At 41.1% G+C, this 13,605-nt stretch overlaps 1 protein-coding gene across 5 annotated transcripts in view; it reads right to left on the bottom strand.

The window, feature by feature from the left end:
• MTMR7 (myotubularin related protein 7) overlaps positions 1-13,397 on the bottom strand; it is a 50,245-nt gene extending 36,848 nt beyond the window's left edge. The window contains exon 1 of one of the 5 annotated variants that reach the window (XM_056330884.1): positions 11,846-13,397. In XM_056330884.1, the coding sequence (XP_056186859.1) occupies positions 11,846-11,869 (24 nt within the window). In that variant the 5' untranslated portion in view covers positions 11,870-13,397. Of the gene's footprint in view, positions 1-11,627; positions 11,755-11,845 lie in introns of those variants that run through there. The other 4 variants (XM_056330893.1, XM_056330867.1, XM_056330874.1 and 1 more) reach the window with 4 other exon arrangements.
• Positions 13,398-13,605: the final 208 nt, after the last annotated feature.

The raw sequence follows: 13,605 nt of genomic DNA, 5'->3' as shown, positions 1-13,605 counted from the left end.
TCTCGAACAAGCTCTGACCGCATGGCCTATTTTTAAATGCTTCTTGAATATGCTACCTTCGCTCTCATTTTTTAAGATGTTTCACTATCTCCACACACGGCAACATCATAAAAAAATGCAGAAGTGACTGCTGCTTTTCATGCTGTCCATAACTCCACATGGGAAAGCTCTTTCAGATAAATGCAGGATCAGTTCTGACTATGGACTCAGACTCGAGTAGGGAAAGGAGAGAGAATCGGTCAGACTGGGAAGAACCCTGCCTTCAAGCCAAAACTCAGTCCCACACCTCTCCACATCACTCTGCGTGTACAACAGGGAGGTGCTGTCTGACACAAAACGGTCTCTACTGTAGGATTTTCAAATAACATGAAATTCTGAATTCAGAAAAAACATCTCAAAGAGTTTTATTTACACTACATAGGTTTTCAGGCTCTGTGTTTGCTTCCCATGTATTAGGTGACCTGACGTAGAAGACGCTTGAACGTCCTGCCATGGTAATCACCGAGCTGCCCGTCACAATCATCGCTGTGCATCCGGAAGGAGAACACCAGCGGAAAAACCTATCGGGCAGCCAAGAACAAAGCAGCTTTCCTCTCATGTATCATCAAGTGCTCCCCATGCCTTTAGGAGGAACAGTTACCAATTCCTCTAATTCCTTATCACAAAAAAAGGAAGAAAGTCCAGAAAACCCTCCTGGGCCGGAGAAAGCCGCTAATTAAAGGCAAAAGCAGGGAATGTCCTAGCTCAGGTTACAGTCTCAGGAGCTTCTCTGTTGGTCACCAGTTAAAATTCATTGTTCTACAACAAAGGCCCACTGCAGCAAGTTCCAGATAAAAGTTGATCAAGTACCTTAACATTTGACTGCATAGCGGAGTTTCAATCATTCTCCAAATGTAAAGAAAGACCGCTTTCATGATGGTCTGTGCTGCTGAAAAGGCTGACCCAAAGCCAAGGAGCGGGACTAGGCTCCTGGCACATGCTTTGCCCTAGAAAGTCTTCTCCTTGTCCATCCAGGACTTGGTTTTCCCTTGGGCTCCTTGACCACCTGGGGATTTCAACCACCTTCCCTACTCACCTTGCGATGTTAGACACGTGAGTAAAAGCAAGAAGAAACTGAACCCTGGGAATTAGTGACAGGATTCTGACCAGCTTCAGCACTGCAGGCATGCAAAAGCTAAAGGAAGAGCTTGTGCAAGCCAAAAGCCTGAGCCTAATGAGAAAAAAGGAGCACAGCTGGTATGGTTTGAAGCCAAGTGGAATATTTGAGCTTTCTTCACCCTGGTTGACCCCAGCTATCCATGTGTTTAGCATAATTCCTGAGGGTGAAAAACTACAACATGCAAAAGAACAAATACTAGGACAATTTTTTTCACACAAAGATAGTATAGTGTCGTACCCATTACCCAAAATATACAATATGTGATCTTTTTGCATAATCTTGGAATAAGAATAAAGCAAAACTGAATTGCCAGTTGATGCTTCCATTTAATGTGGTTTCTATTCTGTTTCATAAGAATCATGAAAACTGTAGTAGGTCCATGTAACTTTTTTGTATTTTCTTCTCTAAAAAGATTTCCCAAGTGCAGTAAAATAACGCAAAATCAATCTGTAACACCAAGTCGGATGGCTGCATATGTCAAAAGAATCAAACTAGGCCAAAAATACCAAAATCATTAAATTTAAAGACACCTTACGCGTGGCATTGTAAAAAGTTTCCTCAGGGCAAACCTGACAAGATGGTAGAAAATATTCAAGAAAAATCTAAGCAAGTCTAATTTACTAAAGGGCTAAAGTGAAATGGGAATACTGGAAAAGAGCTGAAAAAAAAATTGAGGAATTACTCTTAATGTTAGCAAGACAGTGAACAAATTACCTAACAATTTGGCTTGAAAAAACCCTATTGTCTGCTAAGATCTATAAAAAGCGGGAGGTCAGTACCACATTATCAGATGTAGCCAAGTAGTAGTTGTATAATAGGTGCAGTCAACAGTAAGTTATTATAAGTGTGTATAGCATTGCAATATGGTGTCAACATCATAACACAAAGTCATCCATAAAATGTTTTCTCTTTCAATCTATATTAGATCTCATTTATCTAGAAAAGGAGAACAGCTGAGGAATTTCCAATTTTTTTCTGCGTTCCACTAGAAAACATATTTAACAGTTTTAATTTAGGGGCAAAAAAGTGCTTTGTCAAGTCAGTAAATGTTACTACATTCGCCAAAATTGTTTAGATTTAGTTCTGAAAAAATATACAGAAAATCATTGCATTGCTTACAGCAGTAAGCTGAAGTAGGGGGAAAGAATTCTGCATGCAGCTGAGGGACACTGAAAAGAAATGTATGTTTAAATTCCTCCATTTAATACAGGCTTTTCTGCACGTTCAAAATTATGCCAGATTCAGCAGACTGTTTTAGAGCAGCAGTACCAGGCCATTTCAGCTGTGCAGGCCACGGAAGATTTGTATTAAAGATGGATTTGTAGGACTCCCTTTTCTCATGGTAAAGATCTGTCTTTCTCAGTTTAGTACACCTGCACAACAGGAGATGTCAGTGTGTGTTTTTTGTTGCAAATAGATTATTCCTTTAGCTTACAGACACTGATAGATCAAACACCACCCACTATAGTCCATTAACAGCAGGCTTAGAGATTCCAGCCTTGACCACTCCAAAGCCAAGCTTCCCAAATCCTCCGCTCCAGCTCCAGCCTCCTACTATGCATGAACAGAAATCAAAGAGTAGCCCGCAGACATGCTGTCTTAATGATTTTCAGTACCATTTTTAAAGTGCAATAAGTTTTAGAGTTACTGGTTTAGATGTGGATACCAAGACAGCAAACTAATGTAGTGATCCATGGTTTTTAAAGCTTCTTTTATGTCTTTATCCAGCTGCCTCTTTATTGACGGTCACGTTATTGAAAATATGAAAGTCTGGGATAGAAGATCCAAAGGAGGCCTGCCAATTCCAGGATTAAGAAAATATTTATATTATTATGGACTTAACAGAGCAGTCTAATTCTAAAAGGAACAGACACAAGACTAGAAGTCTAAAAGACAAATTACCTTTCCAATTAATACAATGAGTCAGTATACAGATCTCACAAGGGAAAAAGTGCATTCCCACTCACATGATGTGGGAAAAACAAGGTACACAGAGAAAGATAACTTGATTTAAAACAAAACAAAACCAAACCCAAATAAAAATAATTTTGAAAACCCACTACAACCAAAACAGAAGTAAAGCATATATTGAAAACAGGCATATGCATGAAAATCAAGTTTCAAAAGTTAAAAAGCATTCAAAATAGAAGGGCCCTAATGCTAAGGGATATATAAAATAAAGAAAATAGGATCAAAACCATAAAAGACAAAATACTAAATCCTGAGTCAGAGGCCAGAGGAGTTCTTTCATTTCCTTAAACGACCTTTGGATTATGACCATTGGCTCCATCAGTGTTCATGCTTTATGTCATGAATTTGGAAGCATCTCCCCAGATGGATCACGCTTTCCTTCACTTCCCTTTACATTGCCTGTTAGTATTCTGAATCAGATGTTTTGGTTACAAAATGAGAAGCACCACCAGTTTGATCTACTAAAACAGATCTTGTGCTTACATGGTAGTCATTCACCTCAGAAGGGTCATTATGCTCCTGGGCTCACTGTAGATTAGATAGAACCAGCAAACATTGAATTAGCTATTGTTTAAATGGTCAGCTATCCTACAGATGCTTACTACCACACAGGCATAGCGTTTTGAGATGATAAATATATGACATGTTTTAACAGCTTCACTTGGTTCAAATGACACTTCCAATGGGATGACCAAGGATTAAGAACAGAGAGATGGATGAGGACCAAAAGCAATTTTCTGTTTTTTCAAGAGAATGTACATTAATATATCAGTATGAGAACTATGACTCACATTACAGAATTGAGACAACAGATCTGAGTAGCAAACAGATGAAAGTGGTTACTATAACACAAAATTAAGAAGGCATTAATGTTATCCAAGTTTCAGTACATTAGTTAGGTAACTAAGTTAGAAGCTTATGCACATGAAGAATAAATGGTGAATGAAGACTGTGGATCTAGTCTAATGGGGTTCTGGGAAATTCCTTTGACTATGTCCATGGTGGCTAGATAGTACTAAATAGTAAAAATCTCATCCCGTAAGTAGTGATGCCCAAAAGGAAAAAACAAACAGGAGAAAACAAACAATGCAAACTTCACCCAAATAAACAGAAAACGGAAACTGCACTCCAAGGTTTTAGTTCTAGTCTTCTGTCACAAACAAGCTACTTGAAAATACACAGTGGCATACCATCATCTAGATAATAGTTCATTATGTTGCCAATACAATAATTGCAACCCACTCTAACAAAATAGGATTTTTATGGATCGTGTTGCGATTTTACTGTGCGACCTATTCCAGGCTCAAAGAGAAGGGGGCAAATTGTGATAATTTTCTGATATTTTGAAATTCTGCCAAAAGGATGTAGGGGGGTGTCTACTGCTTCACTAGAGTAACACTGTTGGGCCAAACACGTTTTTAATACAAAGAAATTTTGCATACAAAATAAAATTAGGGAAAGAGAAGGGCACAGAAGACATCATGACTGTGGTGTGTCCCTGCGCTGAATCTGTCAAGGTTGGTTCAGCTCCTTGCCCTAAGCAATGTACATCTAACGCTTGTGGGGCAAGTAGAAATAGCCAGTGCCTTGGATCACCCTGGCTTAGTTTTTTCTTACCCCTCCAGAATGTCCCTGTTGGTGCAAGAGGAGGTTCAACCTGGCATGTTAATTCCAAAATCTATCTATGTGGGAGGCATTTCCAGGGCAATCACAATACATGAAATATTTTATTTATTCACATTCACATATTCCAATGAAGTAACAGATAGGTGCAACTAAGAGAAAATGAAGTAACTATTGATATGATTCTGTTTCAGTATGAAAAATTTTGCCCTCCAAAGTTTTTCACTTTAAATGAAGAATTTTTGACTGTTTCAAAATAGTAACACTTCACTTTGAAAACTTTGGTGCAACATTTCACAATTTGAAATTTCATCTCTTAACCTGTACTTTGATAGATTCCCATCTCACTGACAGCCCTCCCAGAGAGCTGGCACCCTGAAAATACTGAGCACCCTGAAGCTCAGAAGTGAGGCTTCCAACTCCAAGCTCTAGAAAGGGGAGAGGTTTGGGTTTTGTTGTTGTTGGGTTTGTTTGGTTTTTTTTTTCGGGGGGGGGGGGGGGGGGGGGGGGGAGGAAGGGCTTCAACTTGCTTGAGCCTTAACACATGGAGACCATATTGGGGTCCTAAGGGTGAACAAGCCTGAATTACCTAAGTTTCCAGGTTCTTAGTTTCATGGGGTGAGCCAAAGCTCCCAAGACCACAGCCAAATGTATGTGTCCCAGATCTTTTGAGATGTGCTGGCTCAGTGCGGGCTATGAGAGCTGCAGGACATTGGCTGTGGACCCAGGAACCAAGAGGGAGCTCTGGGTAGCTATGGCTAAGTCTCCAGATTGAAGAACTGACCTAGGACTGTGGAGGTCAGAAATCTCCAAGTCTCCAATTTCACTGCTGACTTGGAGGAAGGACAGTTCTCAGACCCCCAGTAATCTCCTTTGTAGACGGCCAGGAAAACAGGCAAGTTTTCATCAGAACCCTGCTGATGCTTTCACAGAACTTCAATGACAACAATAGCCTTCTGTGAATCATTTTGGTCTGGTAAACAAGAACATGTCAATTTAAAACTATTTAATTGAAAAGTTCCTGGTAAGGAAAAATAAAACTACAAGAGCTGAAGAACGGAAGGAAGGTGGAGTCCAACAGAAACACCCCAAAAGAAGGAAAATAGTAGCTCTACAAGCTGATAAGCCTGTGAGAAAGAAATCAGGCATCCAAATCAATGAACAAGAAAAAGGAAATACTGCTCAGGGAATAAAAGAGCAGCCAAACTCTTCCAATATAACAAGACAAAGTCTAGTATTCACATTTATACAGTGGGAATGAGCCAAACTAAACCCATGATGTGGGGGAGGAGGGAATCCAAGACCCAAAGAGCAATTCTGGCTATTTGATTCACTGAAATTACACATCAATATTTTTTTCTTTTGAGCCGGAGTTAGCTTTATTTCATTAATAATAAAATTACCTTGAAACCCACCCAAATCAAAGTCAGCTCTGAATCTCCTCCAGTCCTAAAGAGACATACTAAGTGCCTTAAATGATAAACAAGATGAGCAAACTGAGGCTCAGATGGGCAATCCCCAGCTGGATCATCAGGCAGCCAGGTTAGCTATGAAAATATAATCTATGAGTGAGTTGTAAATGTTGTTTGGATCAAGTTTCTGGTCAATACTGTAATGAGGGTGTAGTTCTGATGTCCAGTCAAATACAGCTAAAGTTTAAAAGTCCACAGTTCTCTGAGGTAGCTTAGGGGGGAAAAATACCTTTGCGTTTAAATTTAATTAAACAGGTGTCATGAATGAATAATAACTGTGATTTGCAAGACCTTTTGACCATTTTCTGACCAAATATTTTGAGAATAATGGCTGTTAAGGGATTTTGTTTAAATCTAAATTCACTTTAATCAGTATGTCTCTTGATGACTCTAATTCAAAGCATATATTTTAGGGGCAAATTCCAAACTCAGATTTTAAATCCAGTCCCACATCATCTAGATATTGTCTACAGTTCCTGTTTTAATTTCATCCACCTCCAGTCTTGAATGGCAAACCACAGAACACTTTTCAGCATAGTATATTACAAAGCTCATTTGCATTAAATGTATCATTTTTGCTCAAAGTTCCACAGCACAGAGATGGAATAAATGGAACCCAAATAAAAATAAATTGTATTCTAAATAAAGACGATTTATTAACAAGAAAAAATCTACAATGCACAAGATCAGAGTCAAAAGTGTCCAGAATTAGTGTAGATGTTTTAAGATGTTTTAATGCATCATTTTGAGTATAAGCAGTCAAGTAGAAGGACATGTTTGAAGTCATTAAATGTCACTGACCCCAGAATAGGTTAAACATTTCCTAACCATGATGTAAAGTGAGAAAACAGTTATGGAATCAGAAAGCTCCAACTGAGCTGTAAGGTGCACTAAGGTGTATACTTGGAGGAAGGAACAGAAACAACCTTTACGCAACACTTGAAAGGCAGAAAATCAGCTTGGCACTTAAGAGGTTGCAGTAATGTGTCTACTGTTGACCCAAAACACCAAGAAAAGGCAAGGGCCATGCCAGCCTCATCTCCTCTACCTTTCCTAAGTAGCAAACTAAAGTTTAGCCAAGTGCTAGGACCAGTACAGCAAAGTGTCTGTGGCAGTCCATGCCCTGGCTTGTAGGGGAAACAACCAGCCCACATCCCCAGGTGGCTCCTGATACTGCCTCAGGACTGCTGCCACCTTTCTGCATCACTGAAGTTAAATCAAACCCAAAGGATTTGTAGTCTAAATATGGAGAACTTAACTATAATATCGCCTCTTATCTCAGCAGCAATGGTAGAAATGCCAGCTTAGCTTAAAAAACAGCGGTGATCCAGCAACCCAGAACATGTAGATGGAGAGTAAAGATCAGGCGTGCTGGGTTCTATTTTGCCATTGACTTAGATGAGCACCTGGACAAATACTTTGCCATTTACATGTGTCATCTATAAAGTGGATGTTAATTATATAGGTATCCTGGTGGAAAACTGACACATACTATAAAACTTTTTGAATGAAAAGCAAGAACTATGGAAAGGAAAATAGACTGAAAACAAAAGGAAACAACTCATTTACACATGCTGGAAATTTGTTTTGGAAAGTAATACATCTGGTAGAAAGATTTTGTCGTTATCATGAGAAATGGCAGTGTATCTTAAATTCTGCCCAAGAAAGGGATCATTGAAAAGAAATGCCTTACCAGAACGTCACAACAATGAAAGCACTCAAGCAACTCAAGTCATTCCAACTATTGCGTTAACAAGAGGTACGGAGCCAAATTAATTTCTGGGCTAACTCCACCGAAGACAGCTGTTACACCAGGGATAGATCTGATGTACTTTTTATTATAAGAAGGCCATTCAGTAGGTCTGCTGCCAATATACAAAGACAAATGATATGGAACAGTGGTAAATAAAGTAACTGGTTAACAACAGTGCATGAAGTGCCCCTGTGAAGTAAATATATCTTCAGAGCTCTTTAAGTGTCAGCCTGTCCATGGCCAGACATATCTTTACACCTGTTAACAAGATGTGCTCCTAGTCTCTGCGGAAGTATTGCTTATTCATCTTTATGACTGCTATGAGCACTTTGTCAGATTTCAGGTTTTGAGAGTTATTCTAAACTATCTTGCTGCCCAATCCACACTCACAGGACAGAGTGGGTTTACTGATTTTTAAAAGATTATTGGAGTTATATATAATTCTGTTTAACTATGATTGACTGCTGGCAACTCTTAAATGTACTCAGATTACAGCCTTCATACATAGGATAGCATTTACTTTGTGAAAATACCATTACTGCATACGCATGCACATATAAGCACACATCATGCATGCACTCTGCATTCTATCTATACTATAATGATACAACAATAGCGTTCAGTACATAAAATAGTGTGTTAGGAACTCATCTATCTAGAAGGTCCAGGGAAGGTCCAAATGGTCTAAGGAATACCATTTCAAGAACAATGAAGAATAGCAGTTTTGTCTAACAGACAACTGTCAAGAGATCTGGTTTCTATTTCTGCTGTTGGCTTGCTACTTTTACTTGGTAAGGAGAAATAGCAGTTTGTTTCTTCAGAACTAGACGTAAAAGTACCAGGCCTTTTGGTGAAAGACTAGGCAAGGTGTCACTAGCAAAATTATGTAGTTATGTCAACAGCATGTGAAAGAACAGGATTATCAAGCAGATGGATACACACAGTCTGTTGGGAAAGAACCAGAATGGCTTTTGCAGCAGGAAATCCTGCTGAAGCCCTGTGATACTGTCATGAAGCATGTGGGTAAAGGTGACCCAGAGAACATAACATATTTTTGATAAGCTTTTGATAATTGAAGGTTATTAGAGAAACTAAGTTGTCATGTTAGTGTAGGAAGGGTCCATTTACAGACAAAGCTGGTTAAAGGACAGGAAGCAACGACTAGGGCTTAATGGTCTCTTGTCAGGATGGAAAAGAATCAACAGTCAAGTCCTACAAAATCTAGTGCTAGGACTGGTTTTATTCAGCTTTCTCAGCGACCTGAAGAAAAGAATAAAGTAAAATTTTCAAATGTTTGGATGATCATAAGCTGTCTTAGATAGCCAAATGCTTTATCTGTTGCACAAAAACTCCAGAAGAGCCCTGCAAAACAGATTGTGTGGGCAAAAGTGACACAGAAGAGCTTCAACACAGACATAATGTACCTATAGGAAAAACAACCTAAACCATATCTGCACATCCACAGACTCAGAACTGGTAGTTACCACACAGGAAAGAGGTCTTGGGATCATTGTTGACTTTTCTCTGAAAATATCAGAATCTGGTGGATTGTGATCAAGACTTACGGTGAAGGCATGGACAAGGTGAACATGGAACTGTTATTCACCAAACCTGTGAAGCTAGAAGCAGGGAGTACTGCATGAAACTATTAAGAACTTCTTAACAGATAGAAGAAAGTTGTTGTTTTTTTGTATAACCATGATCTTCTGGAACCTGATTCCATGCAGGCTGTAGAGGCAGACAGTGTCAGCAGGTTTAGAAAGAGCTTTGGCAAACTCATAGAGAGAGGTTCATAAACAGACATGAACTGAACTAGGAAGGGCTGAACCCTAATACAACTGTGGATGCTCAGAGGTTGCAGAACGTGGCCAGGTTTATATGCTCTCCTTCCGTCACGTCAGACACACAGTAGGGACCTGAATGAACTACTGGTCCAACTGGTATGGAATTGCTTTCTGTCTTTTTAGCGACTGTTATGTTTTATAACATTTATTTTAATACGTATGAACCATCACTCACTACAGTTCTATTTAAATTGAAATAAAAAACAACTGCTAAGTTCTAATGGATGTCATGTGATACAGACATTTTTTATTCCCTTTTGAAGGAAAAGATTTCAGATATCATTAAGTTAATTAATTTTCTAAGTATGGGATTTATCTTGAATTTCCATTTGGCTGGGTTTGCAAATCAAGGAAAGTGCCAATTTTCTCTCAGAACAAAACTGGAGTCAGGAATGTGACACCAGAGACTACCACACGATACGGTGAGACTATCTCTACATTCACATAGCTTTCCCTCACTTGATTTAACATTACTGGCATTGGACATCATTAAACATTAAACTCCAAATTACAAAAAACAAATTCAGTAAAAACAAAACCCCCCAAAACCCCAAAACTCTACTGGTGGCTAATTTTAAGCCAAGTTTTGGGGTTTTTTTTAGCAAACCAATCAAAGATACCAATTCTGTTAGGTAACTGTAGATACACTGACTTGTCTGCGTATCTAGGAGTAACTGGAGAGATGAAGTACTTCAATAATGACTCATGTTGAATGTCCTGGATTTTCTACATTCATGTAAGAAATTTTAAAGGATTTTTGTATCATTTGTACCTTTAAATCTTCTTCTAAACTGCTTTATTATATTATTTGTAATGTAAGGGAATGTCTGGAACCAAGACTGCAGAATCACCTCACACTGAGTAAGATTTTCAGCATCTTCAGTGATCAGAACAGTGTCTTCTCACAGCTGTCAGACACAGAAATGGGTTTTACATATGCATAGCAATATTTTAAGGGTTTGCTTATAGAAAAGCTAACAGATAAGCTTCCATTGCCTGCAACAGGGACTTGCATGAGCCTTCCACTCACAGTAATTACAACCATTTATATTCAGGATTTTTTCTACCCTTATAAATTTGTTTTCACTGTTTTCTGTGCTTTCAGCATTCTTCAGCTAATGGTCAGAAGCATCTGTTCAGGCAAGTTTCACTGACAGTTTCCTAACTGCAGTAGGATACATTCTTACAATTCTGAGATTCTTCCTTCCCACAGAGGCAGGTAACAGATTTTGAAACCAGGTGAGAGGAAAGGCAGTTGTTATAAATGGCCTGGGTTTGTAATATATTTGCAGCTTAACACCTAAAGGCCCAAGAAGTCAGAAGAGGCCCCGATCTCAAATTCATGTCAACATGCTAAATACTGAAAATAAACAAACAGGCACAAATCAAACATGAGTAAATTCTTAATCATGGTGTTTGGGTTAATAAATAAATGAATACATACGAAAAGATATCCCACCTCAACTTATATTGCTTTGGTTCATTTTGTATGAGTAAATTCTTTATGTGTCAAAACTGAGTCTTCTTTTTTAGAGCAAGATGGCAATTTTGTTAACAGATCCAGGCCTCATGCTTAGAAAGGATTATTACATTGGCCAAGCGTCGGCAGGCAAACCCTGAACAAATTCATCACCAGGTCTGAAACACTGGGGTAAACTAAAGGCAACCAAAAAGCGAGTAACACACCTCTCATGTTGGATACCTGCAACCCACGAGCGGCCCCCGCCTTCACAGGAGGGGCTGAATAACGAGCAGATAAAATGCCCGACAAATCCCCAGCCCCCACGGCAACCCAGCGGCCTCACCTCCCGGCGTGCGCGGGCAGATTTCACAGCAAACTGGCTGGGAAAAGCCCCGCAGCCGCTACCCAGCTCGCAGAGGACGGCTGCGCACCGCCCCTCCCGAGGGCTGCGGCGGGGGCCCGCGTCGGGCCGGAGCAGCCGCCGCAGCGGGGATGCTGCGCGGCCCGGGGCCCCTGGCGGCCTCTCCCCGCCGCCGCCGCCGCCCGCCCGGCGGGACCCACCTTGGGCATCCGGATGTGCTCCATGGCGGCGGCGCCCGGCCGAGCTCCGCAGGCACCTCCCGCCGCCGGCGGAGGGGCAGCCCAACGCACCTGGCCTCTCGCCTCGCTTCTCCTGCCAGCCCTGCTTTAAAAAATAAAATAAAGTGAAATAATTACTATATCTGTGTTTTATTTTTCCTCGCGTTTTCCGGCGCAGGCAGGTAGGGAGAGGGGAGCGTTCATCGCAGCGGATACCGCGCCCCCGCCGGGCAGCGGGCAGGCCGGCGGCTGGCCCCACCCCCGGCAGCTGCCATGCTGCCCCGCCGGCGGGATGCGCCGCGCCCGCCCCGGCCCCGGCCGCCGCGGCGGGGACCCCGGCCCTCGGGGCGGCTCGGTCCCGCCGGGCACCCGGGGCACAGCCCGGAGGTGGCTTGGCCGCCGGCTGCTGGCTCATCCGAGATCACCTCGCTCTGCCCGTCCTTTCCGCGAAGATAACGTCGGAAGCATCAAAGGCAGCTCTGTCCGAGATCGCCTCCCCCGGGTTGGTTTTTTTTGTTCCCTGGCGCAGCATGTGCAATAAAAGACAAAAGCCGCACTTACTGAAACGGAGGCGCTGATTTTGTTTATCTCAAGCCCTGTGTGTCTTGTTTTTCTGTAATTCGTGATTTTGCTGCATGCCGGGATTTGCACAAGAGGAGATTTTTTGTAACACGCAATTTTCAGTCTTGGGCCTGAAATTCCTTGTCCTGTCTTTTGCTTTACCCGGTCCAAGAGATGTGTTACCTCTTGGAGCAAAAAGGAACACCACAGCGCCGGTTTCCCCAGCTTACCTGTGCAAAAGATGAAGAACAGGTATCTAGCCATCTTCAACTCACTATCATATTCTGAGCAAAGAGAATGTTTTCAGTGTTTATGCCAATGTGCAAATGATCAGAGCTGCTAAGACGTTATTTCAGATGAGCCATAGTCTTTGAGGCTTGTAAAATTGTGTTGATGAACACTTTCCAGCAATTCTTCACAAATGGGGACTAGCCTTGTCAAGGGGTAGAAACAAATGAGACCTGTTGAACCACACAAAGGCCACTGCAAGAGTGTTCTGCTCCAGAACTGTAGAAGCTTGCTACATTTCCTTCTCTTGCCTGCAAAGAACAGATCAAGCTTACTTTGTTTTGTGAAAGATAAAACATGGGCTGAAAATAACACAGGGTTACCAAAAATGTGAGTGCATTTTAACTTTGGTTAGAAGAGACAGAAGCTGTACTGGTCATGAGTGGAATATACATCATCCTCAGATTTGACCATTCTGCCTCCTTCTTCTGTTTTGGCCCGTTTCTTCCCTCTTTTCTCTCAGAGTTCCACTGCTGTTACTGAGCAGCAAGGGCTGGTATGACCATAATCTGAGGCACCACCAACTGGATGAAAATTCTTCTCTTGGAATTTTTAAGCATTCCATTTCACTCTGTCCACTCAGATCTGAAATAAGGGTTGGAAATAACATTTTCTGTTTGAAAATTCACTGAATAGCATCCATAAAGGTGCATAAATTGCATAAAGTGTGGACTTGACAAGACTCTTGACCAGTGGCATATTTTGCTCTCTATTTTAGGCCAGAGCTATCAGAATAAATTAAGAATTAACCAACCATGAAATATGTTTCCTTTGTAGTTACGGCTGATGTGATTCAACTGCATACATTATCATATTTTGGCATTGGCTACTGCCAGTTAAGTTCGAAGAAAGCACGGTTATCCTTTTAGTGCCCAAAGATACTTTTTCTCTGG

Source organism: Falco biarmicus, chromosome 1 (genome assembly GCF_023638135.1).
Source record: "Falco biarmicus isolate bFalBia1 chromosome 1, bFalBia1.pri, whole genome shotgun sequence".
Classification (NCBI taxonomy): domain Eukaryota; kingdom Metazoa; phylum Chordata; class Aves; order Falconiformes; family Falconidae; genus Falco; species Falco biarmicus.
The sequence above is the reverse complement of the archived record's forward strand: the minus strand, read 5'-3'. Positions and strand labels throughout refer to the sequence as shown.